Source organism: Panicum virgatum, chromosome 4K (genome assembly GCF_016808335.1).
Source record: "Panicum virgatum strain AP13 chromosome 4K, P.virgatum_v5, whole genome shotgun sequence".
NCBI lineage: Eukaryota > Viridiplantae > Streptophyta > Magnoliopsida > Poales > Poaceae > Panicum > Panicum virgatum.
In genome coordinates this window covers 3,887,693-3,915,223 of record NC_053139.1, presented here as the reverse complement: position 1 = coordinate 3,915,223, position 27,531 = coordinate 3,887,693, and the positions used below count along the sequence as shown (strand labels likewise).

At 45.4% G+C, this 27,531-nt stretch overlaps 3 protein-coding genes and 1 long non-coding RNA gene across 4 annotated transcripts; 3 read left to right on the top strand and 1 right to left on the bottom strand.

The window, feature by feature from the left end:
• Positions 1-1,918: 1,918 nt before the first annotated feature.
• Positions 1,919-17,949, bottom strand: LOC120702605. The gene is made up of 2 exons (XR_005686463.1): positions 17,443-17,949; positions 1,919-2,724 (listed from the first exon to the last, which is right to left on the bottom strand). It is a non-coding gene; the product is annotated as an uncharacterized LOC120702605 (long non-coding RNA).
• A 1,880-nt stretch (positions 17,950-19,829) lies between these two features.
• LOC120702604 lies at positions 19,830-20,589 on the top strand. The gene has a single exon (XM_039986463.1). The coding sequence runs from the start codon at positions 20,040-20,042 to the stop codon at positions 20,412-20,414; it is 375 nt and encodes a 124-aa protein (XP_039842397.1). The 5' UTR covers positions 19,830-20,039; the 3' UTR covers positions 20,415-20,589.
• A 3,851-nt stretch (positions 20,590-24,440) lies between these two features.
• On the top strand, positions 24,441-25,173 carry LOC120702603. Its single transcript, XM_039986462.1, has one exon. It carries the CDS (start codon positions 24,632-24,634, stop codon positions 24,992-24,994), a length of 363 nt encoding a protein of 120 aa, XP_039842396.1. The 5' UTR covers positions 24,441-24,631; the 3' UTR covers positions 24,995-25,173.
• A 146-nt stretch (positions 25,174-25,319) lies between these two features.
• LOC120702601 lies at positions 25,320-26,471 on the top strand. The gene has a single exon (XM_039986461.1). The coding sequence runs from the start codon at positions 25,410-25,412 to the stop codon at positions 26,196-26,198; it is 789 nt and encodes a 262-aa protein (XP_039842395.1). The 5' UTR covers positions 25,320-25,409; the 3' UTR covers positions 26,199-26,471.
• Positions 26,472-27,531: the final 1,060 nt, after the last annotated feature.

Below are 27,531 nucleotides of genomic sequence, written 5' to 3'. Positions count from 1 at the left end.
TGCGCTAGAAAACTGGAATGGAACCGGCCATGGCCGCGTGTCTGCGCGCTGCTCGTGGTCGGGCGCAGGCAGCGGCAGGGTTCACAATCCCGGACGGGAAGTCCGGTTTCCGGGAAAATTTCCCGTTCCCGGAACTGTCCGGGACGCATTTCCCGGTCCGGGTTTTTGGCTTCCCGGATTCCAAATTCAAAAATCTAAAAGTCAAATTTTTTGGTCAAAAACGAATCTCGGAATCACTATAGCGGTAATGTGAACCCTGGGCAGCGGTGGCAGGGCTCCCGTCGCAGGACATGACGATTGACGACTTCCAGGTTCGTTCCAGATGCAGCCGACACGGCAACGTGGATCATCGTTGCCTCCGACACCGATCCTTCCCCGGGCATCGCGTCTTGGTACAGCCCCCCCACGTCATTGTCGTCAGGTAAAACCACGCGACTGTCGACAGGACGACGCGTAGCTCCTCCAACCCTGCAGCTGTCCGCTTAGACCAATCTTAATACAAGTATAGTAGGTGTTAAATATAATATCATAGCAGCAAATTTGCTTTTATGTTAGAATAATTTATAAGAAGGGAGGAGGGAAAGTTTCGTATAATAAGAGAGGAGTGTCACTTCTCCAACACAGCTACCATATTTCTGACCTTAGTTACTGTACTTACCTTACTGAGATGGACTTATAACACAAACAAGAAAGTTTATAAGCTTTGGAAAGCTAATCGAGAGGCTGTCACTTTAATACCAAACAATTAATGGAACATTTTTTTTCGAGTTAAACAATTAATGGAACATTTATAAATCGTTTCCCTCGGTACAAAAACAAAAGAAAAAGAAAATGCTAGTAGCTTCTTGTATGACCCTAAAAGAAATATGAATCCCTTTTTTTTTGCCCTAAAAACATCAAACTCTCTTCTTTGATCCTATTTTTATCTTCTATTTTTTCCTTGGCACCATGAGCTCCGTTAAGGCCGTGGAAGGCATCTGCAGCCGTGAGCTCACGGTAGGGTTAAGGAAAGGACACAAAATAATAATAATAATAATAATAATAATAATAATAATAATAATAAAGAGTTAAACAAGAGAGTATGAATTTTTCAGAACCAAATAAACGACTCTCATTTCTTTCACGACCCTAGGAGAAATTTACCCACCCTTCCTAACAACGTACGTGGTCACGTGGCGACCTTGCGTGTGAACCGTGTGTGCGCGCGGTCGGTTTGGCTGGCCAGCCTTGCGTGTAAACCGTGTTGGCACTCTCGATTTCACAATTCACATAACCCGGACGTGCTTGACTCTTTGTTTTCTTGCGAAAATTTGGATTTGCATCGGATTGTGGGCCACCGCCGACACAGATAAAAATATCGGTGATTAAAAAAAATATCGGCACCAGTGGGCTTCATGGTGGCATGCTCCGCCCCGCCAGCTTGCGCCGCGATCTCGTGGGCCGGCGCGGCCGGTGCCGCCGCGTTGGAGATCCGTGGCGCTCCGCGACGGGCCGGCGGCGTGGGGGGCGGCGCCGTGGCGGCCCGTATTTTCCAATTTAAAATTTCACGTCCAAAGGCTGCAGGAGATTGGACGGCCCAGCATAGGTTCCGCCATCAATATCAATATAATTATGATTTTGCATCGGAGTACAACAGCATCCGGGGAAGGAAAATTTGGGGTTTCGGATGTGGACCAAAGGACTAAAACAATAGGGTGTGTCTCCGCGTCAATCGATTGAGATTCTAGTTATCTCTCAATCACTTTTCACAGCCGTTGGATAGTTGATCGATAACCAGATTAAAGGTCCACATCCAGGTCCGTGTTTCTCCCCTAAGCAACAACCGGGTCCGCTATGTAAAAGTTTCAGACCCATTTAGCATGTCTGGACTATGGGCTGCTCCAGACCGGTTGATAGCTCTATTTACCAAACTTAAAGATAAAAATGGCAGAAGCTGTTGATTAAAGTTACTGATGTTCAAATATTGAAAAAAAGAAATAGCCAGCTCACTGACTATTCAAAATTTACACCCATTTCACACATTCAAAACATGCAACATATATACCTAATATTTCATAGAAAATGACTACAAAATGTTGCATCATATATTGCGCATGGATGTTGATGACACTGCTGATCCCGAATTTTGCAAGAGTTGTGTCCACTTGAACTCGATGGCCCAGAAATAACAGGAGACCATGCCCAAAATATGGTCACCTGTTTCATTAGAAGAAATTAAAATGGCAGCAATTAGAAAATAAATCTATCGCAATTTCTTCATACTATAAGCAAGTTTTTGCTCCAAAAAGATATAGGAAATGATAGCAATACAACAACATGCATATTTATACATGAAATTATATGACAAAAAAATTACATGCTACATATTGGTGTAAAATCTAATAAACCATTAGTGATTTAGTTTTTAAACTAGTCTTGTATCTAATTTATCTAAGATACATTTATCTAAAATATCAAATTGAGGACAAAAAATATTGATTAACAACAGACACAAACAGAGAGATTGATCTGGCTGGAGAAATATGGAGAGGAGAAAAAGGGACATAGGGAGTGAGGGACAGGGAGCCACTACTTCATTCAAAGGTAGTTGGAATAGTCGACAAATTTATTGCTTCCATGGTATAGAGGGTCAGCATCAAGGGAAAAAAAGTGTGCTCTATGTGGGCACCCACATAAACCTTCTAGCAGCCATGATAAACTTTTGTTCCCTTCTAATCATGGTACCTGTCAGACCATTAAATACCACATCATTTAGGATGATCATTGAATGCATGCATTGCATATCCTTCAAATAAATTAAGCAAATGGTCAAGATGTAAAGAAAAAGGATAACAAACAACAAAGTCCAATGCCAAATATTTAATTAAGCAATAAACAAAATAACTGTAATAATTAATTACTTGATTAAATATTGATAATATGTAAGTTCCACACAAATTAGCACGGTAAGTTTGATTAATCTGAACTAAAATGAACAAATATATAAGGATAACATATGCAACAATCAGCAAGTAATGCCAGGCTTTGACATTAGTTGATGTACAAAGACACAAGGACATTCCAAAAGGAAAAAAAGTATTAAGGTATGAAGAAACATATACACATGTGCTTTTTAACTAGAAAAATTATAGAAATCAAACAAATCACACTGCTAGTCGAAGTACTAGAAATAAATGGTTGTATTGAAGTACTAGAAATACATACCTCGCTACACACGCAGAATGAACTAATTTGCAAAGAAGAAAAAATAACTAAAGTCAGTAATAGTGATTATTACTAATGAATTTGTAGTGGTGGGTACAAAAAAAATGACAGTATGAACTCCATTACTTTTATAGATACAAATTACACATAACTGCATTCATAAGTATGTTATAACTATTACTACTATGAAAATTACAGAGAACTGAAATATAAAGATAAGATATAATAACTCAAATGATAGTAATAAACATGAGCCAAAAAGTACTCATAGGAGATAGGAGAAAGGCTGACAGATGGACACAAAATAGAGTGTCCGTCAAAACTGAAATGCTAGTGTATTGCAGATCTTTTTATTTGGCTGAGAAACACAGTGACCCAGAAATGTAAGATAAACTACAATGAGTAGCCAAGATAATAGAAAAGGCGGTAAGGATGAACCGGTAAATGCATCGACAGATCATGGAAATAATAAGTAGAATAGAGACTGAAATAAGAAAAATAGTAAAATGATTTGGTCAAAAGTTATGTACAGTTAAAAATTATGATGAAATAAAAAAAATATATATAGGTATTATTTGAGTTTTTTATTTAAATTAGTAACATATTTTCTATAATTCTATCCAAGGAAACAAATATGGTCCAAGATAAAAAACGCAAGGTGGGTTTTTTATTTAAACATAGTAATACATTTATAGTTAGTGTTTTAAATTTGTGAAGTTTAAGCACTGCAATGTTCATATGCAGTACCTAACAGATATGAGGTCATCCAAAAAAAATAATACAGTTCATCCTAACAAATTTAAACTAACAGAGAAATGAATGATGATACAGTTCTAGGAAATAAAGCTTAAGATAGCTGAAACAAGAAAGTTTATTCTGTAACAAATTATTTTTTACAAACAAATGTGCACTATAAAAAATGATTGATGATACAGTTCTAGGAAATAAAGCTTAAGATAGCTGAAACAAGAAAGTTTATTCTGTAACAAATTATTTTTTACAAACAAATGTGCACTATAAAAAATGATTGATGATACAGTTCTAGGAAATAAAGCTTAAGATAGCTGAAACAAGAAAATTTTTACTGTAACAAATTATTGTTTTACAAACAAATTTACACTATCAAAAAGTGATTGATGATACAGTTCTAGAAAATGAAGCTAAAGATAGCTGAAACCAGAAAATTTACAATGTAACAAATTATTTTTTACAAACAAATTTACACTATAACAGAGAAATGATTGATGATACAGTTCTAAAAAATGAAGCTAAAGATAGCTGAAATCAGGAAATTTACACTGTAATAAATTGTCTTTTAGAAAAGAAAAGAAAATATCGCAGCTCCAATCCACGTGCAATTTTACATAAGAATCAGATGGAACAATACCAGATGAGCACCGTAAAACCACGCAGGTGTCACAGAACAGTCCAAATAATACCGATCAAGTGCACTAATTAACCATTTAACTTAAACCACCGCTACTGCACTTCACCAGTACACTCAGACTGCCTGCTTTAACCAGGATCGATTGCACAGGAACTCTCGTCAAAAGACGAGCACAGGTGATTACAAGCAACAAAAGTTTTCAAACTTAACTTGTAACCAGAGTTAAACAACAGTCTCCAAATTAATTTACAATAAAGTTTTACAAGCAATGGTTACAATTCGAATACAGAGTTCAAACGCAGCGGAAATACAAACAGGTTTGAAACAAGCTTCAAAATACAATACGATAAATAACGTCGATGACCAAAAGACGAACTTCACATCTTGCCCACTGATGTGAGGCTCACCTGCCTTCACTTCACGGAGAAGACGGAACCCACTCGACCATCCAACCTGGAGGAAGAGGCTGACCACTCCAGGACGCACTAATTTCCTCGAAGTCTTCCGGAATACAACCTGCTCAGAAGGGTTACAACCAAACCCTGAGTATTCTAATACTCAGCAAGGCTTACCCGTCTATGGATATACTTAGCCCATTATCTAGACATGCACAGCTCTTTGGCTCTGGGTTATTTTGCTGAAAAGCTACTAAAACTGGATCCTTACTTTCGATATTTTAGCTCCAATTGTGTTGATAGCTAGAAACTAGGTTTGCCTAATTCTCTAGAGCACACATGGTTAATCATATTATCTTTTCAAGAATATCAACAAAAGTCCAACTTTTCTCTTTCTGTCCTTTCAATCCTTACTACGATGTGACGCATTGACCAAGGCTCTCATATCCGCGAGTCACGGCGAATCGATCCGATTTAACCTTGCAAGGTGGACCTAACCAACACGGCACGTATATGCCCCGTCGGGCTATACACACCAACCCTTCACATATGCACACCGAATAGGCGAACTGCCCTGCGACCCGGGACTGCTAGCCCCACCGATACCAACGAAGGGTCAGCCATGAGTTTCTGTACTAGCTCCACTGGTGAAGACAGTATCAAGTCCACCTACCGGTGCGCATATGGTACTGAGCTTACCGGTTTCGACTACCTCCTACTTCCGGCATGCGGTTAGTACTGTTCAATCCTCAGTCAAAGGGCCAACAACGGAACGGTCCTCAATCGACGCAGGCGGAGACTCAACTTTCCTTACTCAATAATCATATCCAACTTTACCTCCGCCCGGTCTCCAATTTCCCTTCTCATTGCATTATTTCTCATAACACTGCCTGAAGTAACAACCCTATATCATGCGGGTGACAGGAAATCACCCGTCTTCTACCGGTTTACTTAAGCACGGCGGTGCTAAAGATAACTGCACTAGTAAGGGCACTGGTTATTCAAGATTATGCATCTATGGTTCCAATCAATTCCTCAATGTAAATGCACAATACTTTAATATAACATGGAGTAATTAAAATAAGGGATATGCTCCGGGGCTTGCCTTGCAAGTCAGCGGGGTTAGCGATTTCTTCAGGAGCGTGCTCGACTGCGTCCTCCTGCTGCTCTCCCGCTTGCGGCTCCTGGATCGGCTCAGCGATCAGCTCGTAGGCGATGTCGGTTTCAGCGTCTACACGAATAAAATATGCCATGCATGAGACTCAAGAAATGATGCAAAGCACTACTCACAACGAAAGACATGGACCAAACTCCAAAAGCGTCTACAGAGCAACCTTACAACTAGGGTTACGATAGCAATGGTTTAGAACGGATGTGCAGCTTTTGGTTCTAAGGCCTTTTAGCCTGAAGTGTTTCCTATCAAGCAAAAGTTACGAACTCGCTTCGAAGGATTAACATAACTCTAGAGCAGCATGGATCAAAACAGAAGTTTGCTTGATTGAGATTACACATGCATGAAACAATAACTAGCAACAAGAATTATCGAAATGAAAAGAAATCAAACACTAATAGATCCACACATACGCACATAGGCTATGCACCTGAAACTTTTTCAGGGGACTACACGTGCAAAGAGTAGGCTACCATAAAATTTTCAAGTTTTTTAGACAAACAGAGCAACCGATACAAAATAATCTAGCTTAAACGCAAACCCTAAATTTAGCAGGGGCAAAAGTGACATTTCACCTGCACAAATATTTTTCTTCTGAAGATCTCAATGTTTGAAACCTAACAAAATTTGGTTTGCATTTTTAGGATTTTTCTGTGATTTATTACGAATTTTGCAAATATCACTCAAATCAAACAAAACAAAACAAAACTACCCTACCCCTAATTGGAGCCGTGGGCCCCACACGTCAGAGGAATAAGAGAGAGGGGGCCTCCCCTGCTCTGCTTCGCACGCACGCCAGGGCCGAGGCCGCGGCCAGGCTCGGCGGCGGTGCGGCTCCCGCCCGCCGGCGGCCGGCCAGCGGAGCGGCCTGGCCGGGCCGAGGTCAGGGCGGGCCAGCAGAGCGAGGGCGCCCGCGGGGCGGCGCAGGGGCGAGCGCGCAGGCGGCCCGCGGCGGCGCCAAGGCCAGGGGCGACGGCGGCGCGCGGTGGCGGCGTCGTTCCGGCCAGGGCGGGGCAGGATGACCGTGGGATGGGGCGGCGCAGCACTGAGGGGAGCTCGGTGGCCTTGAAGCGCTCGGCGGCGGCGAGCAGGCTCGCGCGGGGGCGGTCCCGCGGCAGGAGCACGGCGGCGGCATGGCGCACACGGTGGCGCAGCGGCGCCCCGGCGAGGGAGGTGCCGGAAGGGAGGAGAAAAGGGGTCGGGAGATGGAGGAGGTCACGGGCGAGCTCACCACGGCTTGAATCGGGCGGAGGTAGACCGGAGGACGGAGATCGACGGAGGGGCGGAGCTCCGGCGCGGCAAGGCAATGGCGGCCGATGACGCAGGCGCTCAGGAGGTCGATTCGGCCCGGGGTTGGCTCGAACGAGCTCGGGAACGGGTGGAGGAGGCAAAGGGCGAGGTTGTGCGGCTCGGGGCGCAGCAAATCGAGGCACGGCGGCGAGGATGGCCGGCGTGGACGCCGACGGGGCACTGAGCTCGAGCTCGGCTTGGTGTGAGTGCGAGGAAGGAAAAGGGGAGGGCGAAAACGAGCACGACTCCGTGCGGATAAGGACGGGTGTGTGAGCACGAGGAGCGAGGTTCGTCGGCGCGACGCATGGACACGGACGTCGAAGAGCGGCGACGGCTCCGGCGGCGTGTCGAGCGACGAGCAGAGGAGGATATGTAGCAATGGCATTTCTGTAAATAGCTCAAAGTTTCAAATTCCAGTTGGTAAATTTAGTTTTTTCCCCTTGTTCTTGGACTCAAATGAAAAACTTTTGAATACGAAAGTTGTTCAAAATTTTGAGATCTTCAACTTTTGTTTCTGGCACTTTTTCATTTGAACAATGGTTTGAAAGATAAAATTTCAAAACTCGGGTGCATTTGAAAATGTCCTAATCAAAGCAAAATTAAAGATTTTCTTTAAATTTCGTGCTAAAACTTGAATTTTGGCCAAAATGAAAGTTGTAGAGGAAGAAAAGTTCTACAACATTGATGTTGGGCTAAAGTTGATTTAGAGCTCGGATTAGGGAGAAAAACAAGATCGAACGTAGCTCAGTCGAAAGTTACTATGCGAATTCAATTAGCACTAAAGATGATGATTAGCCTCGATTAGTGATTAAGCACAATGTTAGCGTCAAAATTAACACCGGGGTGTTACAGCCTTCCCCCCTTAAAGGAATCTCGTCCCGAGATTCACACGCGTAAGTGACCGATAAGGAGGGAAGATGTTCGTGAACTCAGAATATTAGCACTATCCAAAAATTACCTTCCCCAACTGTCTTACCTTCGGAAACTTTCTTGGGGGTAGCGCATTCAGCATGAGCTATCTCTTCACGAAAGTACTGTGTACAGGACTTTTCTCTATCGCATTGCTTATTTGACCTCTGACCTTGTGTAGGTGGTTCGTACTGTGCAGCTAACATCCGAAGTAGATGGCTTGAGTCGCCTCCTGACATACGAACATCGGATAGTATCCTTGTCCAGTTCAGATTATTAGAGGTCTTAATCGAATTCGGTGGATCTTTCCAAGTGGATGAACGGCAGTCCCGGATAAAATGGCCGTATTCGCCAAACTTGAAACAAGGTTGACATCCGGTGCAACGACATTTCTTCTTTGACCTCATTGATCTCCGAACAGGTGAACGAGTTCTTGCTCTTATAGCTGGGTCGACATCAGTAGTACTCCTAACTTGCCTTCTACCACGTGGAGAGAATTCTGTGCATGTAATTTCCCATCCACTCAAGTCTATGCTGCCTGCGCCGAGCTTGGAAGTCCGACAATCTACCTGGTGATCTTTAAGTCCCATCGGAAGTCGCGATGGTGGTATTAAGGAGTCCGAATAAACATTCTGCGTCTTTTCTTGCTTCCAATTTATTTCCGTTCTGGGGTTAGTATATTCTTCAAGTACTTCACTGTGTTCACTTTTCTTTTCTTTGGAGCTGCTTCGTAGACAAGGGCGGTCGTACATCTTGCAACAGTGGCAAGGCTCAAATTGCCTCACTGGTGCTTCGGTTATCACGACGTCGGAGGGTAGAAGGTTGATGTGTCCCTGGTCGGGATCATTCCTACTGCTTTCCGCTGTATACTCCATTATTCACCTAAGGAACAGAATAAAGTTGGAGACATCTTTAGCAGTATGACACTTTTATTTCAGAAGGGCTCACATAAATGACATACACACAAACAGTCATAACTAACACAGCATACCAGAGTTTCTAGCCCAATTTAAGCAAAGTGGGTTAGGGAACTCAAGGTTACACATGCAGTCCAAAACCAAGTTTTCCTACTAAGGTGAAAAGAACTTCCCCTTTGCATGCAACTAGGGACGCCTCCTGATGACGATGATGCCTTTAAGCAAACACCCAAACTTGATTCTTGCACGGCTCTTCAACGAGATTGGATAGGTAAGCCATGTAAGATTTTCAGATCCAAAAAGAGAATGTCAGAAGGAACGAGGAACGACAATGATGCAAGGTGACCAGTTCTCACAATGCTGAGATCACCACATGAAGAAAACGGATGTCGGTGAGATTCAGCACAAGGTTTGTGAGAACAAGTGAGGATAACACAAATAATGGTTTAGGAGAAGAATTTTGAACATCCTTGCTCAGGATTTATTACTTGAAGCAGTTGCACGATACTATTTGTAAAACATTTTTTTATGCCAATGCAATCAAGAAATGATAACAAAAATATTCCAACTCAGAGTGTAAATGCTCGATAACCATGATAATGATGCACCCATGAAATGTATGATTGCAATAGTGGTGCAATGCAACAATGGGATGTTCCATGCACAAATGAAATGGTGCATGTGATACGATGCAATTGCCATGGTGCATACACCAGGATGCAAGGATGGCAATGCTCTTTGTTGTATGTACATAAAGAGATGTATAAGGCATGATGCATACACATATGAGTTGATGATTGACACATGCAACACGCGCCTTATGACCATTCCCTCACGACTAACCTCGCGTTAACCCTATATCCTTGAGTAAGGATTAAAAGTTAAGACACTAGTAAGGGTTGCACAAGAAGGGATTGAGGTGAGTTACGTCACATATACCGAGACACCAGCGCGCTCCTAGTGGCTCAATCATGTGGCTGCAGCACACATGAGACCCTAGGTTCCGTCGCGGCATCAGGGTTATATAACGAAACACAACCGCAAGAGAAATCGATAGTAGCAACCCAACAGTGCCAACAGCAAGATAAATTAACGAAACCGAAGACACCCGAAGTGTACTCGGACGCATACCCGTTAGTCAATCTATGGATTCTCGACGATGATGCAATACCATGCACTGACCAATGACGTGATGCATGATTGTTGCAAGGACTATATTCAAAAAGTTATTTCGTCATGAACCTTTTTAATTTATCCAAAACTACTGAGCAAGAATGGAATGTACAAGGTTCCGGTATTAGAATCAAAATAGCCAACAATATAGATTACGACATCAATGATAGGCCGGTCATTGAACGATGGATTGAAGGACTTTGTTGGCAAAATCAAGGCTTAGCCACGAAAAGGAACAGTGATTTTGTTGGAATAGGTCCAAGACATGGATCAAGAGGTTGACTTGAATGACAAGCTAAGATTTACTGGAAAGGTTCTCACATGATCCAAAGCCACTGAGAAAGATCTTCTCAACCAAGGTCGGACTAGTAGATTGTATAGGTCTCACTACTAACAACACAAAATCTAGGTGTACCTTTAGGTAAAAGCATCACCCTTTAGTAAAACAATGTAACAAGCAAGGTGACCAAACCAACCAAAGATGAGATGATGCATGCACGTTCTATTCGTTCCTCACCCAAACAACTGCCAATAACTAGGCATACGGGGATAACCGGTGGCACAATACGTACTCTCCCTATATATACTAATCGTTCTTACGTTCGAAACTTACGTAACGTGGTTAGCATACCTGCAGACAAACACAAGATAAAAAAAAGATATACAAATCCATTTCTGGACCCTTCGTGCCAGCACTCACAAACGGTCCCCATGTGTCCTACGCCACACGGGTAACGCATATGCAGTTTCCCACATATTCACACATACATTACCATCCACTATAGAGATGGCACCCAAACGTTCGACGCTGAATGGGCAGCGCTGCATACGTTACCGAAGCAACGTATTCACTTCCCGTACACTCGCCTTACGGGACATCCAAGGGTAGACGTGTCCCAAGGGTCACGGTCATGGCCAACCGCATGACAGATTTACATCTCGTAACATTGCCTTACGAAATGACCGTGATCACAATCACACGGTATGAAATCCGCACTCCATATCAGGCGGCAGATTGTGACAGACTCGTTTGAATTGAGCCTTATCACCTCCTCGTATGCTCATCATACGGGACCCGCGCACGTATGAAACACATGGGCTATTCTAAGGACTACCATAATGCTTACCTTGCTTACCTCAGCGTAGGTGCGTTGTTACCAAATAGTAGTTGTGCACAAAAGTAAGGTTTAACAAGAAGTAAATGCTGGAAGTGCTGGAATGAATAGATACTTAGATGCCACCTAACTTGTAACACATAATTAGGGCATACGAACTATCTATCCTATTCCTTAGCGCGTCTAGCGTCAACTTTTCGAAAAACCCAAAAATTTTGCAGTTAAGCACTCAAGTAATCACCCCCCAGTGCAATTAGCTCTGATGCCAGCTGTCACAGAACAGTCCAAATAATACCGATCAAGTGCACTAATTAACCATTTAACTTAAACCACCGCTACTGCACTTCACCAGTACACTCAGACTGCCTGCTTTAACCAGGATCGATTGCACAGGAACTCTCGTCAAAAGACGAGCACAGGTGATTACAAGCAACAAAAGTTTTCAAACTTAACTTGTAACCAGAGTTAAACAACAGTCTCCAAATTAATTTACAATAAAGTTTTACAAGCCAAGGTTACAATTCGAATACAGAGTTCAAACGCAGCGGAAATACAAACAGGTTTGAAACAAGCTTCAAAATACAATACGATAAATAACGTCGATGACCAAAAGACGAACTTCACATCTTGCCCACTGATGTGAGGCTCACCTGCCTTCACTTCACGGAGAAGACGGAACCCACTCGACCATCCAACCTGGAGGAAGAGGCTGACCACTCCAGGACGCACTAATTTCCTCGAAGTCTTCCGGAATACAACCTGCTCAGAAGGGTTACAACCAAACCCTGAGTATTCTAATACTCAGCAAGGCTTACCCGTCTATGGATATACTTAGCCCATTATCTAGACATGCACAGCTCTTTGGCTCTGGGTTATTTTGCTGAAAAGCTACTAAAACTGGATCCTTACTTTCGATATTTTAGCTCCAATTGTGTTGATAGCTAGAAACTAGGTTTGCCTAATTCTCTAGAGCACACATGGTTAATCATATTATCTTTTCAAGAATATCAACAAAAGTCCAACTTTTCTCTTTCTGTCCTTTCAATCCTTACTACGATGTGACGCATTGACCAAGGCTCTCATATCCGCGAGTCACGGCGAATCGATCCGATTTAACCTTGCAAGGTGGACCTAACCAACACGGCACGTATATGCCCCGTCGGGCTATACACACCAACCCTTCACATATGCACACCGAATAGGCGAACTGCCCTGCGACCCGGGACTGCTAGCCCCACCGATACCAACGAAGGGTCAGCCATGAGTTTCTGTACTAGCTCCACTGGTGAAGACAGTATCAAGTCCACCTACCGGTGCGCATATGGTACTGAGCTTACCGGTTTCGACTACCTCCTACTTCCGGCATGCGGTTAGTACTGTTCAATCCTCAGTCAAAGGGCCAACAACGGAACGGTCCTCAATCGACGCAGGCGGAGACTCAACTTTCCTTACTCAATAATCATATCCAACTTTACCTCCGCCCGGTCTCCAATTTCCCTTCTCATTGCATTATTTCTCATAACACTGCCTGAAGTAACAACCCTATATCATGCGGGTGACAGGAAATCACCCGTCTTCTACCGGTTTACTTAAGCACGGCGGTGCTAAAGATAACTGCACTAGTAAGGGCACTGGTTATTCAAGATTATGCATCTATGGTTCCAATCAATTCCTCAACGTAAATGCACAATACTTTAATATAACATGGAGTAATTAAAATAAGGGATATGCTCCGGGGCTTGCCTTGCAAGTCAGCGGGGTTAGCGATTTCTTCAGGAGCGTGCTCGACTGCGTCCTCCTGCTGCTCTCCCGCTTGCGGCTCCTGGATCGGCTCAGCGATCAGCTCGTAGGCGATGTCGGTTTCAGCATCTACACGAATAAAATATGCCATGCATGAGACTCAAGAAATGATGCAAAGCACTACTCACAACGAAAGACATGGACCAAACTCCAAAAGCGTCTACAGAGCAACCTTACAACTAGGGTTACGATAGCAATGGTTTAGAACGGATGTGCAGCTTTTGGTTCTAAGGCCTTTTAGCCTGAAGTGTTTCCTATCAAGCAAAAGTTACGAACTCGCTTCGAAGGATTAACATAACTCTAGAGCAGCATGGATCAAAACAGAAGCTTGCTTGATTGAGATTACACATGCATGAAACAATAACTAGCAACAAGAATTATCGAAATGAAAAGAAATCAAACACTAATAGATCCACACATACGCACATAGGCTATGCACCTGAAACTTTTTCAGGGGACTACACGTGCAAAGAGTAGGCTACCATAAAATTTTCAAGTTTTTTAGACAAACAGAGCAACCGATACAAAATAATCTAGCTTAAACGCAAACCCTAAATTTAGCAGGGGCAAAAGTGACATTTCACCTGCACAAATATTTTTCTTCTGAAGATCTCAATGTTTGAAACCTAACAAAATTTGGTTTGCATTTTTAGGATTTTTCTGTGATTTATTACGAATTTTGCAAATATCACTCAAATCAAACAAAACAAAACAAAACTACCCTACCCCTAATTGGAGCCGTGGGCCCCACACGTCAGAGGAATAAGAGAGAGGGGGCCTCCCCTGCTCTGCCTCGCACGCACGCCAGGGCCGTGGCCGCGGCCAGGCTCGGCGGCGGTGCGGCTCCCGCCCGCCGGCGGCCGGCCAGCGGAGCGGCCTGGCCGGGCCGCGGTCAGGGCGGGCCAGCAGAGCGAGGGTGCCCGCGGGGCGGCGCAGGGGCGAGCGCGCAGGCGGCCCGCGGCGGCGCCAAGGCCAGGGGCGATGGCGGCGCGCGGTGGCGGCGTCGTTCCGGCCAGGGCGGGGCAGGATGACCGCGGGATGGGGCGGCGCAGCACTGAGGGGAGCTCGGCGGCCTTGAAGCGCTCGGCGGCGGCGAGCAGGCTCGCGCGGGGGCGGTCCCGCGGCAGGAGCACAGCGGCGGCATGGCGCACACGGCGGCGCAGCGGCGCCCCGGCGAGGGAGGTGCCGGAAGGGAGGAGAAAAGGGGTCGGGGAGATGGAGGAGGTCACGGGCGAGCTCACCACGGCTTGAATCGGGCGGAGGTAGACCGGAGGACGGAGATCGACGGAGGGGCGGAGCTCCGGCGCGGCAAGGCATTGGCGGCCGATGACGCAGGCGCTCAGGAGGTCGATTCGGCCCGGGGTTGGCTCAAACGAGCTCGAGAACCGGTGGAGGAGGCAAAGGGCGAGGTTGTGCGGCTCGGGGCGCAGCAAATTGAGGCACGGCGGCAAGGATGGCCGGCGTGGACACCGACGGGGCACTGAGCTCGAGCTCGGCTTGGTGTGAGTGCGAGGAAGGAAAAGGGGAGGGCGAAAACGAGCTCGACTCCGTGCGGATAAGGACGGGTGTGTGAGCACGAGGGGCGAGGTTCGTCAGCGCGACGTGTGGACACGGACGTCGAAGAGCGGCGACGGCTCCGGCGGCGTGTCGAGCGACGAGCAGAGGAGGATATGTAGCAATGGCATTTCTGTAAATAGTTCAAAGTTTCAAATTCCAGTTGGTAAATTTAGTTTTTTCCCCTTGTTCTTGGACTCAAATGAAAAACTTTTGAATACGAAAGTTGTTCAAAATTTTGAGATCTTCAACTTTTGTTTCTGGCACTTTTTCATTTGAACAATGGTTTGAAAGATAAAATTTCAAAACTCGGGTGCATTTGAAAATGTCCTAATCAAAGCAAAATTAAAGATTTTCTTTAAATTTCGTGCTAAAACTTGAATTTTGGCCAAAATGAAAGTTGTAGAGGAAGAAAAGTTCTACAACATTGATGTTGGGCAAAAGTTGATTTAGAGCTCGGATTAGGGAGAAAAACAAGATCGAACGTAGCTCAGTCGAAAGTTACTATGCGAATTCGATTAGCACTAAAGATGATGATTAGCCTCGATTAGCGATTAAGCACAATGTTAGTGTCAAAATTAACACCGGAGTGTTACAGCAGGCATGCCACCTCGCGAGAAGCAGGAAACAACTACTATCTAGCCCCCAGGGCACAAGAAAGCCTACCCCCACATACATCACCTTGTCTGAAACTGAAAACCATACACTAAGAAGAAACATATCATGGTACTAGTTAACACAATTACCCCCACACACAATTACGTTGCATGGTGCTTGAATGCAATAGAGTACCATGGTACTAGTTATCACAATAGGAACATATAAAAAGGGATAATTCAAACACTTATACTAAAAATGAAGCAAGCATTAGATTGATATGCTGAATTATCAAATAGCTACTGATATCCTCATGCAATGTATTTTGTCTGACAATTTTGATGTCTCCCTCACACAGACACATGCGCATTCACACATGACAAATCTAGCTATAGTTTGAGATCCTTCTGTAGCATGTATAGACTCAAACAGTCATCAAAAGTCTTTTTGCAAAAAGTTACTAGCAAACAAACTGAAAAAATGTGTTATGCAACCAGCTCACTTCATGCCATTTCTATTTTATTTAAAAGTATTAAAAGGAAAAGGAGTTCAGAGATGGCTGTCTGAGCAAATAAACAAAAAAAAAACTATCAGCATGAACTATTATGAAACAACTAAAACTCTAAGAAGTTAGAAAATTCAGTCCTAACATTACAATCGCAGGGAAACTCTAAGAGCATTTGGAAAATTCAGAGAACGAACCTGACAACAAGACATTCTCAGAATATCCAAGCCAAATTTACCCATGGCATTCTTAAAATCTTAAAGGCATGCATGTAAGCGAAAATTCAGAAAGTGCATATACAAACAGATAAAATAAACGAGAGAGAGAGAAGGATCCATCAATCACAAGGCCAGCTCTCACACTTCCTGACGAAAAACCCAACCAGAAACTGCAGCAAACCTGCCCCACAGCTCCCAAATCCTCTGCTGCTGCGAACATGCACAACTGCCGAAGATATTAAAAGACAAAATGTCGCAGCAGGATGGATGGCCGCGGGAAGCACAGGTCCGAGGGGGGCCACTTACTACTCGAGTTCTGACTTCAGCATGAAGGCATTTTTTTCCACATTGTTAAATTTTCAAGCTGACAATATTTTGAAAGATGAAAAGATAGACAGACAGAGAGCAGCTGTGCTCTCTAAATTCGGCGACCACATCCACAAATTTACAAGGACATGAAACTCTTCCATCAAGGCGTGAACTAGAAATGAATGAGGTATGTGGGGAATTTGAACACGAAAATACTCTAACCTGACCTGCTTTGCCTATGTGCTGCTTGGCTTTGTTCATATACTCCTCGTTTATACAGAAAGTCCTAACGGTAGGTAATTTATGGCACGATGCATCACCCCTTTTCTTTTCACCTTCAACTACTCCTAACTTGTAATGGATTATTCTGATTTTCTCCTAGGCTTGAACAACTGTTGATCGACGTGGTCCTTTCCCTTCCCTTGTGTCGATGATTTCCGGCCTTATTAGGAAACCATTAGCAAGTACTAATCACTTATAAGTAAGATTTGTGGTAGGCATCGACTAGAACATCTGCCTCAACAATACAGGGCAGGAATGAAGAAGACGGAAGGAATGTGCTCAGACAAACAAATAGACAAACAACACAAAGGAGGCCCGGTGCAGCGCATCACGTCCCCTCCGGCTCCGGTTCCAGCACCGGATCTCTATCCCTATCCCATTCTGAATCCGCTTAGGATGCCCCCAAGACACCAACCCCTCCACCCAGCCCCGAAATGAAACCCTAAAACTAAAAAAATAGCAAAATAGAAACTAAATCGGCTTGAATCACACACAGCATGATCAGACCACACCCACATCGGCTTCAATCGTACACAGGAGGATCAAACAACACCCACAAAGGAGAAAACCAAGGAGGAAATCACATCTGGTAGGTTCGATGGGCATGGAGATTTACAACTAAAAAGCTGTATCCCTGGTGTTGCGGCTGCCGACGAGGAGCACACTTCCAGCACCAATTCGCTGTCCCTCGAGCCTCAGTACCCTCGATTTGGTGAGGAGGGGAACAAAAATCGCCAGAAATCAAACAAACGGTAGAGGAGGAGGAGAAGGGTCATGAAAACACAAAGTTGAAATGGAGTCTCGACCAAAATTGAACCCGACCCGCTAAGCGTTAACGGGCGTGAAAACATACCAGAAGCGGACCCGGTAGGATACTTTGCACAGAAAGCTATCTCGCCCATCCATTTGCAATCGGACGCGCCAGCGAGATGATTGACAGATAAGTGGAAAATCAATCAATTGACAAGGAGCAAAACTTAAAACAATAAGCAAAATTTTGGCTCCGGATCAAAATCCAATTACTAAAGCAGTGCCGAAATAGGTGGCATACACGCAACGGCAAAATAATGGTGTTGCCGGCCCGGCGTACAACCACAGTTGTTGGGGTTGAATGATTGAAATAATCTTGAGGGTAGGGTTTATTAGAGAGAGAAACGCGTGTTATCTTGGATGGACACAGACACCGGGGTCAGTATCAGCTGTGTCGGGAGACAAAAGCAAGCATCGTCGTCGTAATCAAAGCTTATCCGTCCGGTAAGTAAACTACGGTTGGATCTAAGTGCTAGTGGATAAAAATACTAAATTTTAGCACTACTTGTTCAAACGGAAGTGTCAATACGACCCTGCTAATGCGCGCGCCAGCAGCGAAGATAGCAAACGATTTCCAACAAGGTATGTCTTTCCATTTTTAGTTAACTCGTGTATACTTACGTAAGCATCATTTCCTTTTTCGGCTTTACGTGCACAACCCACCAAACGAGCATGCCCCCGTGTGAATTTCCTTTGCACGCCCTGCGTGGCTTCACTACGAGTCTGTGACTGATCCACCGCACGTATCCAAAATGGTATACATAATATATATTCATAAATTTAGAAATAAAAGTTATGCACAAATGTTATAACAAAAAAGGTATTTATACAACAAAATTATGTATGTAAATTAATAATGGTCAACATATTTATATAGCAAATCCATAACTTTTATAGAAACAAATGTATAATTAACTTTTCTTAGAAAAAGGTATAACAAATAAAATCAGAGGAAAAGTTGTGCAAATGCAACACTGAACAAAAATTGTTAATATAACTTATGCAAAAAGATGAGAAACTTATGCAATTCTTAGAGAAAGGTATAACAAATAAGACCGGAGAAAAAGTTGTGCAAATGCAACACTGAAAAATCGTTAATACAACTTATGCAAAAGATAAAAAACTTAAGCAAAAAAAGTTTAGAATTTTTTTTATATGAGACAAAGTTATCTAAACTATATTTATAATTTTTCCTGGACAACAACTTTTTCAGATTAATAGTAAAGAGAAAAAGGGAAAATGAATTAAAAATAGGAAAACAGTATTGCCACTCTCCGTGGGATACGAAGAGAGATGGCAGAGAAGAATAGAAATGGGGAAAGTGAAGGAGAGTGATAAGGACATGGTGCGGTGCTTGATCAAGGGGAACGAAAAAAATAAGAACCGTTGGTAGGCTCCACCCACATGAAGACAAGCTGGTGGTGGAGACTCGGGCGCCGGAAGACTTGCTAGCGCTCGCTCGTGGAATTGGATTTCCGGTGTCAATAGGAATAGGATGGACTAAACTTTAGCTAAGCCGGGATCAGCTCCAAAGACCCGTTGCCGACGCTGCTGCTCCGGCTCCTATCCACTTGCTGTTGCAGCCTTGCAGGTCGGTCCGCAAACTGAATCCGAGGGCGGCGCGCGTCATTGATAAATATCTCCTCTTCTTTCCGTTGGCGGTGATCAGGCCGGTGACGAACTACGAGCCACGTCCGCCGAGGTTTCAGTCCCGATCAGGCAACCCACGAGCCCCGCACCTGTCCTGTCTAGACAGGGCAGACTGCAGTTTCCCGGGAAACTACCACCACGACCCACGGACAGAGGCAGCTCCCACCCTATAAATCCCGTAAACACAAAAAAAAATATCACATCGAATATTTCGACACATATATGAAGTACTAAATAAAATTTATTTATAAAACTTTTTGTATGGATAAGTTGTAAATCGCGACACGAATCTAATGAGCATACTTAATTCATAATTTGCAACAGTGATGTTACAATAATCATCCACTAATTATAAATTAATCATGAATTAATTAACATCATTAGATTCGTCTCGCGATTTACAACCCATCTGTGAAAAAAATTTATAAATATATTTTATTTAGTACTTTAAATTAGAAAAAAATTCTGTCGAAAAAAATTTTGTGCTCTATCTGAACACGGCGAGAGTTATCCGAACTGTGTGGGTTGTGCTATATATACATGGTCGGGAAACGCAGGCTTCTCGGCTCTCCGACGACTTCCACTCAACTTTCAGATAAGGTCCTCTTCCAGGTCCAGCACCAATCTTTTCTTTCCAAGAAATCCACATAACCAATCTTTGCTGCACACGAGTCACTCTGCACCAGAAGGAAAAACCAGCTCGCTCGCTCCATCTGCCCGCCGCGCCGATGGTGCCGCCGCCTCCGCGAGGGCATGGCGGATAACCGCGACCGCCTGGCGGCGCCGGCCTGGGCGACCACGGCCGGCCTCGGCTTCCTCACGCTTAACTCCGGCCTCGCCATCTACCGCGCTGACGGCGACCCCGGCTCGATCCTCTTCGTCGTGGGCTCCTACGCCGCCCTGCTGCTGCTCTTCCGCTGCCTCCGCGACTACGAGCGCGCGCCGCCGGGGTCCCCCGCCAGGGAGCGGGCGAGGCGCGCCGTGTGGCCGCTCACCGCCCTGCTTACGCTGGGCTTCGCCTGGAAGGTCGCCGCGGTGATGCCTTCCGCTGCCGCGGCCGCCGTCGTCTGGGGCCTTGCCGTCGCCACCACCGCCGGAGGGTTTTTTGCTCTGTTCGTCCGAGCATAAAGCGCCTTTTTTTTTTGGTGAGTTGTGTGGTTTGGTCTGTGTACATATCTGTGTGCATGTACAGAGAAGTACTGTTACACTGTAGCTGTGCTAGTTGCTGACTTGGGTTTGTAACATCTCTGTAAATTACTTACTACTTTGTTATGTGACTGCCCATGGCCAGACTATACCAGTATGTGCAGTGGCACCTCTCTGAAGTCAAGCCCAATAGCGACCATCTTCATAATCACCTTATCCAAAATGGAAAAATATGCAGGATCATGGCTCATGGCCGCGGAGCGACTCCAACTGAGGTCAGGAAGTAGGCAAACGAAGCCTCTGATCTGATCCCTGAAGAAACGCAAAAACAGACCACTACGATCAAATTGAGCTTTTATCTAAAAAAAAACACTTCAGTTGGGTCAGTCTAGGCTGTGAGTGCTACTTGCCACTATCTCTGTATGCCTCTAATGAAAAGCTCTGCCTGCACCAGCGTCAACGGGCCGCTCCACCACCACCACCGTCCTGCTCATCCGTCGGCGCATGTCGCGTCGCTCCCAGAGCAGTGCCGTTGCTCGCCATCTGCCAATGCCGCTTGTAGTCGACGTCACACCAGCTGCAAACACTCGAGAAGCCTGTCAACATCACTACTGTACATCAGAGTCGCTTGCTCCGCACAACAAGCAAGCAAGCAGGATGAGGGCGTCGAAGCATATCGTCCTGGGGTCAGTCAAGCACTGCAGAGACGAGAGGTCTTGACCTTGCAGCCGCACGCTATCGTGGCGACTGGGGAGGACGACCGCGCGGCAAACATTTCCGCGAAATCCACCTGACGAAGTGACGTGCCCCCCCGATCTGGAACACCGGAACACGTAGCTAGGCTTCCCGTGGGTGTGCCAGCGGCCGGGTCCGTGTGCGCCGCCACGGCTTCGCACACGCTCTGCCCGGTTCGGCATCGACACGCCAGCTCCAAGTCCAACAACGTTATCCTTTCTTCTTTGTTGCGTACTCCCTCTGTCCCATAATAAACACACATTTGCGATTCAAAAATTTTCCCAAAATAAAGATGCAAATAGCACAAGATTCGATGTATAGCAGTAGCAGCATGCGGCAGAGAAATAAACAAACAAAGGCCCTGTTTAATTCCCAAAAATTTTCAAGATTTCTCGGCACATCAAATTTTTGAACAGAGTATTAAATGTAGTTTAAAAAACTAATTACACAGTTTAGCTGAAAAATGATGAGATGAATCTTTTGAGCCTAATTAATTCATGATTGAACATTAATTACTAAATAAAAACAAAAATAGTCAAATCCAAAAAAATTCAATAACTAAACACGCCCAAAACTGACGGAAGGCTTCGAATGCTCTCGTACACTCATTTACTCATTTGCTTCGGTGAAGCTTCATGAAGCTGGCAGACGCCCCCTACGGCTCTGCTATAGTTGGACAAGGGGAGATGTTTCGAGGGGCAGTTTCGTCATTTGTTTTTCCTCTTGATTACCGTGCCAATTCCTCCAATATTAACTTATTTTGGGACTGAGGGAGTATGGTAAAAAACCGACCTACCTCGACTCCCATGTCCACTGCTTGTTGCAATCGGCTACCGTGCCAGGGGCGACCCGACCTCCGTGCTCTTGGTGCCCGCCTCCTACCTCCTGCTGGCTCCTCTTCCGCCGCCCCCGCGGCTACGAGCGCGCGCCGAATTTTTTTTTAAAAAAAACAACTGCGTGCGGTGTTCTGTTGTTTAGTTTTCAAAAAAAAATTACAATACCCGTTTCATCAAATTTTCGGACATATGCATAGAACATTAAATGCAATTTAAAAATAACTCATACAGTTTAACTGTAAACGATGAGACGAATCTTTTAAACCTAATTAGTTCATAATTGAATATTAATTATTAAATAACAACGAAAGTGCTATAGTATCAAAAATCAAAAAATTTCAAAAAAAATATAGATACTCTAGGTACAGCGAGAACCTCTGTTCGACATGTGTAAGCTACCGCGATAGTACTAGATAATAAATAACTCATTGGACAGGAGAGTTACTTTTTTAAGAAAGATAGAAGAGTTATTTATCCCATCCAAATAACTGATGTCAAAAATTTGACCATCCATTAAAATGTCGATCATGTAGTTGACAATCACTCACATATTATACTGGCTGTGGTTGGTGGCTGGTGCTGATTTAATATGAGAGAAAAGTACTACTGCTGGCAAAAGTGTGTGATGGAATTCGAACCCAGACTGTTTACTCCACAATTGAACTTTAATAATACTTTATATCAAATCTAAATATGAAAATAAATATGATACCAATAATATCCATTCGTATTCGATCCGTTTACATCTCTACTCTCGTTGTTCTATGAAAAATGTAATTTTGTGTTTGAATAAAATTTCACAAAGAGTGTAATTCTGGATGTTAGATCTTAACTAACTATCTTATTAATTGGTTAGATTTAATTTGCGTGCAAAAACTAACGCATGTGATAAATAAATAAGGGCGTGTGAGTATTTTTCATGCCACCATTAATTTATAGAAAAGAAGTTAGAATTGCACTCTTTGCAGAAGGGATAGAATGCCCGAGCGCCTTTTGCATATCACCCGGCTTCGTTTTAGGTGGGAGCCGAGGAGGATCGCGCGGCGATCGTCTGCCGTGGTTTCGCTGCCGTCACGGGCTCACGGCCGGTTAATTTGCTCTGCTCAGCCGCCATCGTCTAAGGCTAAGATTCAGAGGTGATATGTACAGCGGAGACCCTGGGATGTGTATGTACTTGTGTACTATACACTAGCTGTTTTTTTTTTTTTGAGACGATATACACTAGCTGTCTTGTACTGGCTTTTGGCTTGCTCTCTTCTCTGTAACTGTATAAGTAGTATTCCGTCCTAGTCTATTTTCCGTGGGTGTTTCATTTTTCCTGGACGTGGGTGTTTCATTTTTCCTGGACGTGATTGCCCCCCTACTCTGTACGTATCTGTATTATATTCTGCCCTGCCCTGCTTGTAAATTTTTGTGACATCAGCGGTGCAATAAAACGACTTTGCTGCCTATACGAGCCAGGTTGAGGAATTGCTGAAAATACTGGGAATTTCCCGTAAGACTGACTTTTAACAACTGAGACATCAGGGACACAAAGTCAACTCTGTAGCAGCAGCTGTAGCCACTTTGCGTCTTTGCGCTCACTGCTCACCGTCTGGATCGGGCCCTGTTTGTTTCCGTAGCACGAGTAGCGCACATGATTTCCGAGAAAAGAATCTCACATGCATGGGGTACTAAACTAAATTTATTTGCAAAACCTTTTCACAGATTTGTATAACTTTTCACGACGAATCTAATGGCAGTAATTAATCGACGATTGACTACAGTGATGCTACAGTAACCATCCTCAAGTCGTGCGGTCAGAGGCCTCATTAGATTCGTCTCGCGAAGTAGCGCAGGGTTGTGGAGTTAGTTTTGTAAATTGCCTTTGTAACCCTAATTATTGGTCAAAATTTTTGTGCTACTTGTGCTACTCCAAACCAAACAGACCTCGGGTTTGTTCTGTAGACCGTTGCCACCTGTCGTTTTCGGTGCTTGGCGCCACTACGTCAAGACGAACGACATTAGATCTACAGGGTAGCAGGCCGAAAGGTCGCAGATAGCTGCCCGTTGGCGCCATGCCAAGCAACGGTCTCAATTGACCTCACCGCATGGATAAACAAAGATTTTGGATTAGTTTTTTTAATTGTATAATAGTAGAAACACACACATATCTCTATGAACACACACGCAGTCCTAACCTTTATAAGTTGCAGAAAATCTTCGAAAATATAGATATGTTTGTTGTTAGTAGTACTCGTATAGTTTTGAAACCTAACAAAGTTCCGCCGGCCCACGCCGCAACTGCTCCTTATCTATCTATAAAAATAATAATAATTCGGCCCACTCGCTTTGTTCGGGCCGGCGGGAGGCGGCCTGGCCGGTGGTGAACGCGTTTTGTTATTATCTCCAAAGGCCTGGATGGACCTCGTCCTCTACCTCTGCCGGCAGCCCGCCACCGACCGAGTCGTCGTCGTCCTCCGCGGGGAGTGCTCGGCCGGTGCAAGGTGACCGTTGGCAGTAGCTTTTAAGTTTTGACCAACAAATGGCTCCAACATTTGTCTTCACACCTCAAGCTAGATAGCCGTTGCTGCGTATGTATATATATCAGTTATCAGCATACACACACACGGCAAATCCTTAGCTCGAATGGATCCTCGTGGCGCCGGGCCTTCCCTCCTGACCAAGCTCGGCGTGGGCGCCCTCACCTGCAACTCCGCCGTGGCGGCGTACCGGTCGCGGCGGGACCCGGCCTCGCTCGCGTTCGTGGCCGCCGCCTACGCGGCGCTGCTGCTGCTCCTGCGCTCCCTGCGCGGGCTCGAGCGCGCGCCGCCGGTCGGCTGGGGCCGGGGCAGGGTCAAGGCGGCGGTGTGGGCGCTCTCGACGCTGCTCACCGCGATGTTCGCGTCGCGCGTGGCCCCGCTGGTGCCGGCGGCGGTTGGGGTCGCTGTCTGGGTCATGGCGGTCGCGACGGCCGGCGGCGGGTTCTGGGCCTTCTTTGTTGCTGCCTAGTAGTAAGCAAAGACTTGGCTGGCTTCGATGTCGTCGTGCGGCGGCAGGGATCGAGCTGCTGGTTAATTAGATGACGCAGTGGTGTACTTGTACCTGATTTTTTTTTTTTGAAAATACTTGTACCTGATTTTGGTGTAACAAAATGCGGCCAATATATGTAGTCGGTAACTTTCTTTTTATTGTTGGCACTGTAGTCGGTAACTTTCTTTTTATTGTTGGCACTTCTTGTAATTATGTCTTTCAGTCTCGTATTTTAATCTCCGGTCTCTCACTGGCCACTGGGGGAAGCCAAGCTCGCTAATGAAGAGCTGTGATGATGGGGGGCGTCAAGGGATGGAGACGAGTAGACGACGACGGGAAAGGACTAGGAAGGACGGAAGCAGAGTGCGAAACAGAGGAAGCCGGAGCAGGGGGCATGAGAGTCCAGAGACGACGGTCGACGAGCTCACCCGGCGCCACGCAAAGGGCCACTCCAGACTGCGGTTCTTCCCGGGCGGAGGCCAGAGGACCTTGCCTTCCGTCCCCACCGTTGATCATTCGCGGCCGCACGATGACACGTGCTTCCCTCGTGTGGCCAATCCTCTGCCAACCTCGCAAAATGGTTGCCCCTTTAGGATATTTTTTACCACCTCGGCACCTCCAAGGCTCTCGAGACTTCCTGACCTCTCGAGATTTTTCCCGTCGAGGCGAATCGGGCACATCAACCGCCTTTCTCGAATCCGATTCCTCCTATAAATGGCGCGGTGGAAACATGTTGGTCGTTGAATTCTGGCGCGTACGGGAAGCAACCTCGGTCGCAGCTCCCAGTTATTGCCCAGCCTCCCAGCTCGTGCTCCGCCTCGGCCTCGCGCCCATGAACTTTGCCCGCCACGGCGCCCTGACCAAGCTCGGCTTCGCGACGCTGACCTGCAACTCGGCGCTCGCCATCTACCGGTCGCGGGACGACCCGCGCGCCGTCGCGTTCGTCGCCGGCGCCTACGGGGCCATCGCGCTGCTCTTCCACCTCCTCCGCAGGTTCGAGCGCGGGGAGGAAGGAGGGGGCAGGACGACCAGGGCCGCGGTGTGGGCTCTGACGACGCTGCTCACGGCCATGTTCGCGTCGCGGGTGGCCCCGCTGATGCCGCCGGCCGTCGCCGCCCTGGTCTGGATCATGGCGGCCGGAACCGCCGGCACGGGGTTCTGGGCCTTGTTCATCCACCGGTGAGGCGCGGATGCTTCGCTCCTCGTGGTAAGCGGAGCGGTGGATCCCCCGGCGCCGAGCAGCAATCCAGCATTGAAATGGAGATGGAACCGACTTTCAACCTGTCTGACTGTAGCAAAACCTTATTGATTTTTGTGATTGCGGTTGCTTGCTGCAACTAATAATTATAATTGCTGTTGCGACTATGCAAACATTTTGAAAAAAAAATTGTTTGAGCATGTAGTAGTGTGTAATGGAGCTGTCTGCGGAGGCCCTAGTATTACTTATCCTCTGCTACATCTGAATTTTGGAACAGTTACATCTTCACCAATTTCGGTATTTGGAAAAAAAATTGTTTCATACTTTTTCATCCAACAGTGGTACACTTGTTTCTTCTTTGCTCACTCTTCTTCTACCTCCAGCCACATGCCGCTCAAAGCAAGCTTCAGCAGAATCGCCGGGCACTGTCGTCCCGTCTGTTCTGTTGGGGAAGAGAGCCGCCACCGTTGTTCACTGTCACGTTAACCCATTGATACGAGTTTCGACGTAGGATTTTAACTCAGGGTATGCCGTACAAATGCTATTATATACCATTCGGTATAATTTATAGAATGATTCGATAAGCAACTATGTCTATAAATTCATCTAGAATAATATCATTGGTGCACGTTTCAAGAAAAAGAGATGTGATAATACGGCTCCCAACAGAAGATATTACTTTTTTTAGATAGTACCACTTTTAATTAAGAATTATAGTTGATACAAACTTCATCAGGAGGAGTAAGAAGTCAGAAATACCGTAATTTTATAGATCGAACTTCTAGCTAGTCAGCATCACCATTAGAATTGCATGTGTGTTTTGTAATAAGGCTCAGAAGTTGGACTGAGAGTCGATTAGGTCTAGATGGATTCGTGTGGTGTTCGGTCCATAGACAGCCACGGCCCATGGTCGGCCCACATGGCCGAAGCTGGCAGAGCGAGCAAAAAAAGAAAAAGAAAAAGAAAAACTGACTTGGACAGTCTCCCTAAAAAAACTGATCTGGACAGTGCTGTCTCTGTCTGCAACCCGGATGCCTGGAACAACCAGCATGACGACCAACATTTTATCGCACTTGTGTGGTCCTAGCCTTGTAGGCATGCTTATTAACTTCAAAAAAACAAGAAGGAAAAGAAAAGGTCTTGTAGGCATGTTTTTCGGTACTGGTGTTTTGAAGGCGACTCTGTCGGTTCGTGCCGGTGCTTGCGCGAGAAGAAATCAGAAATGAATCGATTGGCATAGAACCAGGGTTTACCTAACTGTCGGTAACCGGTCCGGTTTGACCGGTTACCGGTCAAACCGGACCGGACCGGTTTCGGT

Coding starts and splice junctions, on each gene's coding strand:
- LOC120702604 (XM_039986463.1), top strand. CDS start 20,040: ATGGCGGATAACCGCGACCGCCTGGCGGCGCCGGCCTGGGCGACCACG.
- LOC120702603 (XM_039986462.1), top strand. CDS start 24,632: ATGGATCCTCGTGGCGCCGGGCCTTCCCTCCTGACCAAGCTCGGCGTG.
- LOC120702601 (XM_039986461.1), top strand. CDS start 25,410: ATGAGAGTCCAGAGACGACGGTCGACGAGCTCACCCGGCGCCACGCAA.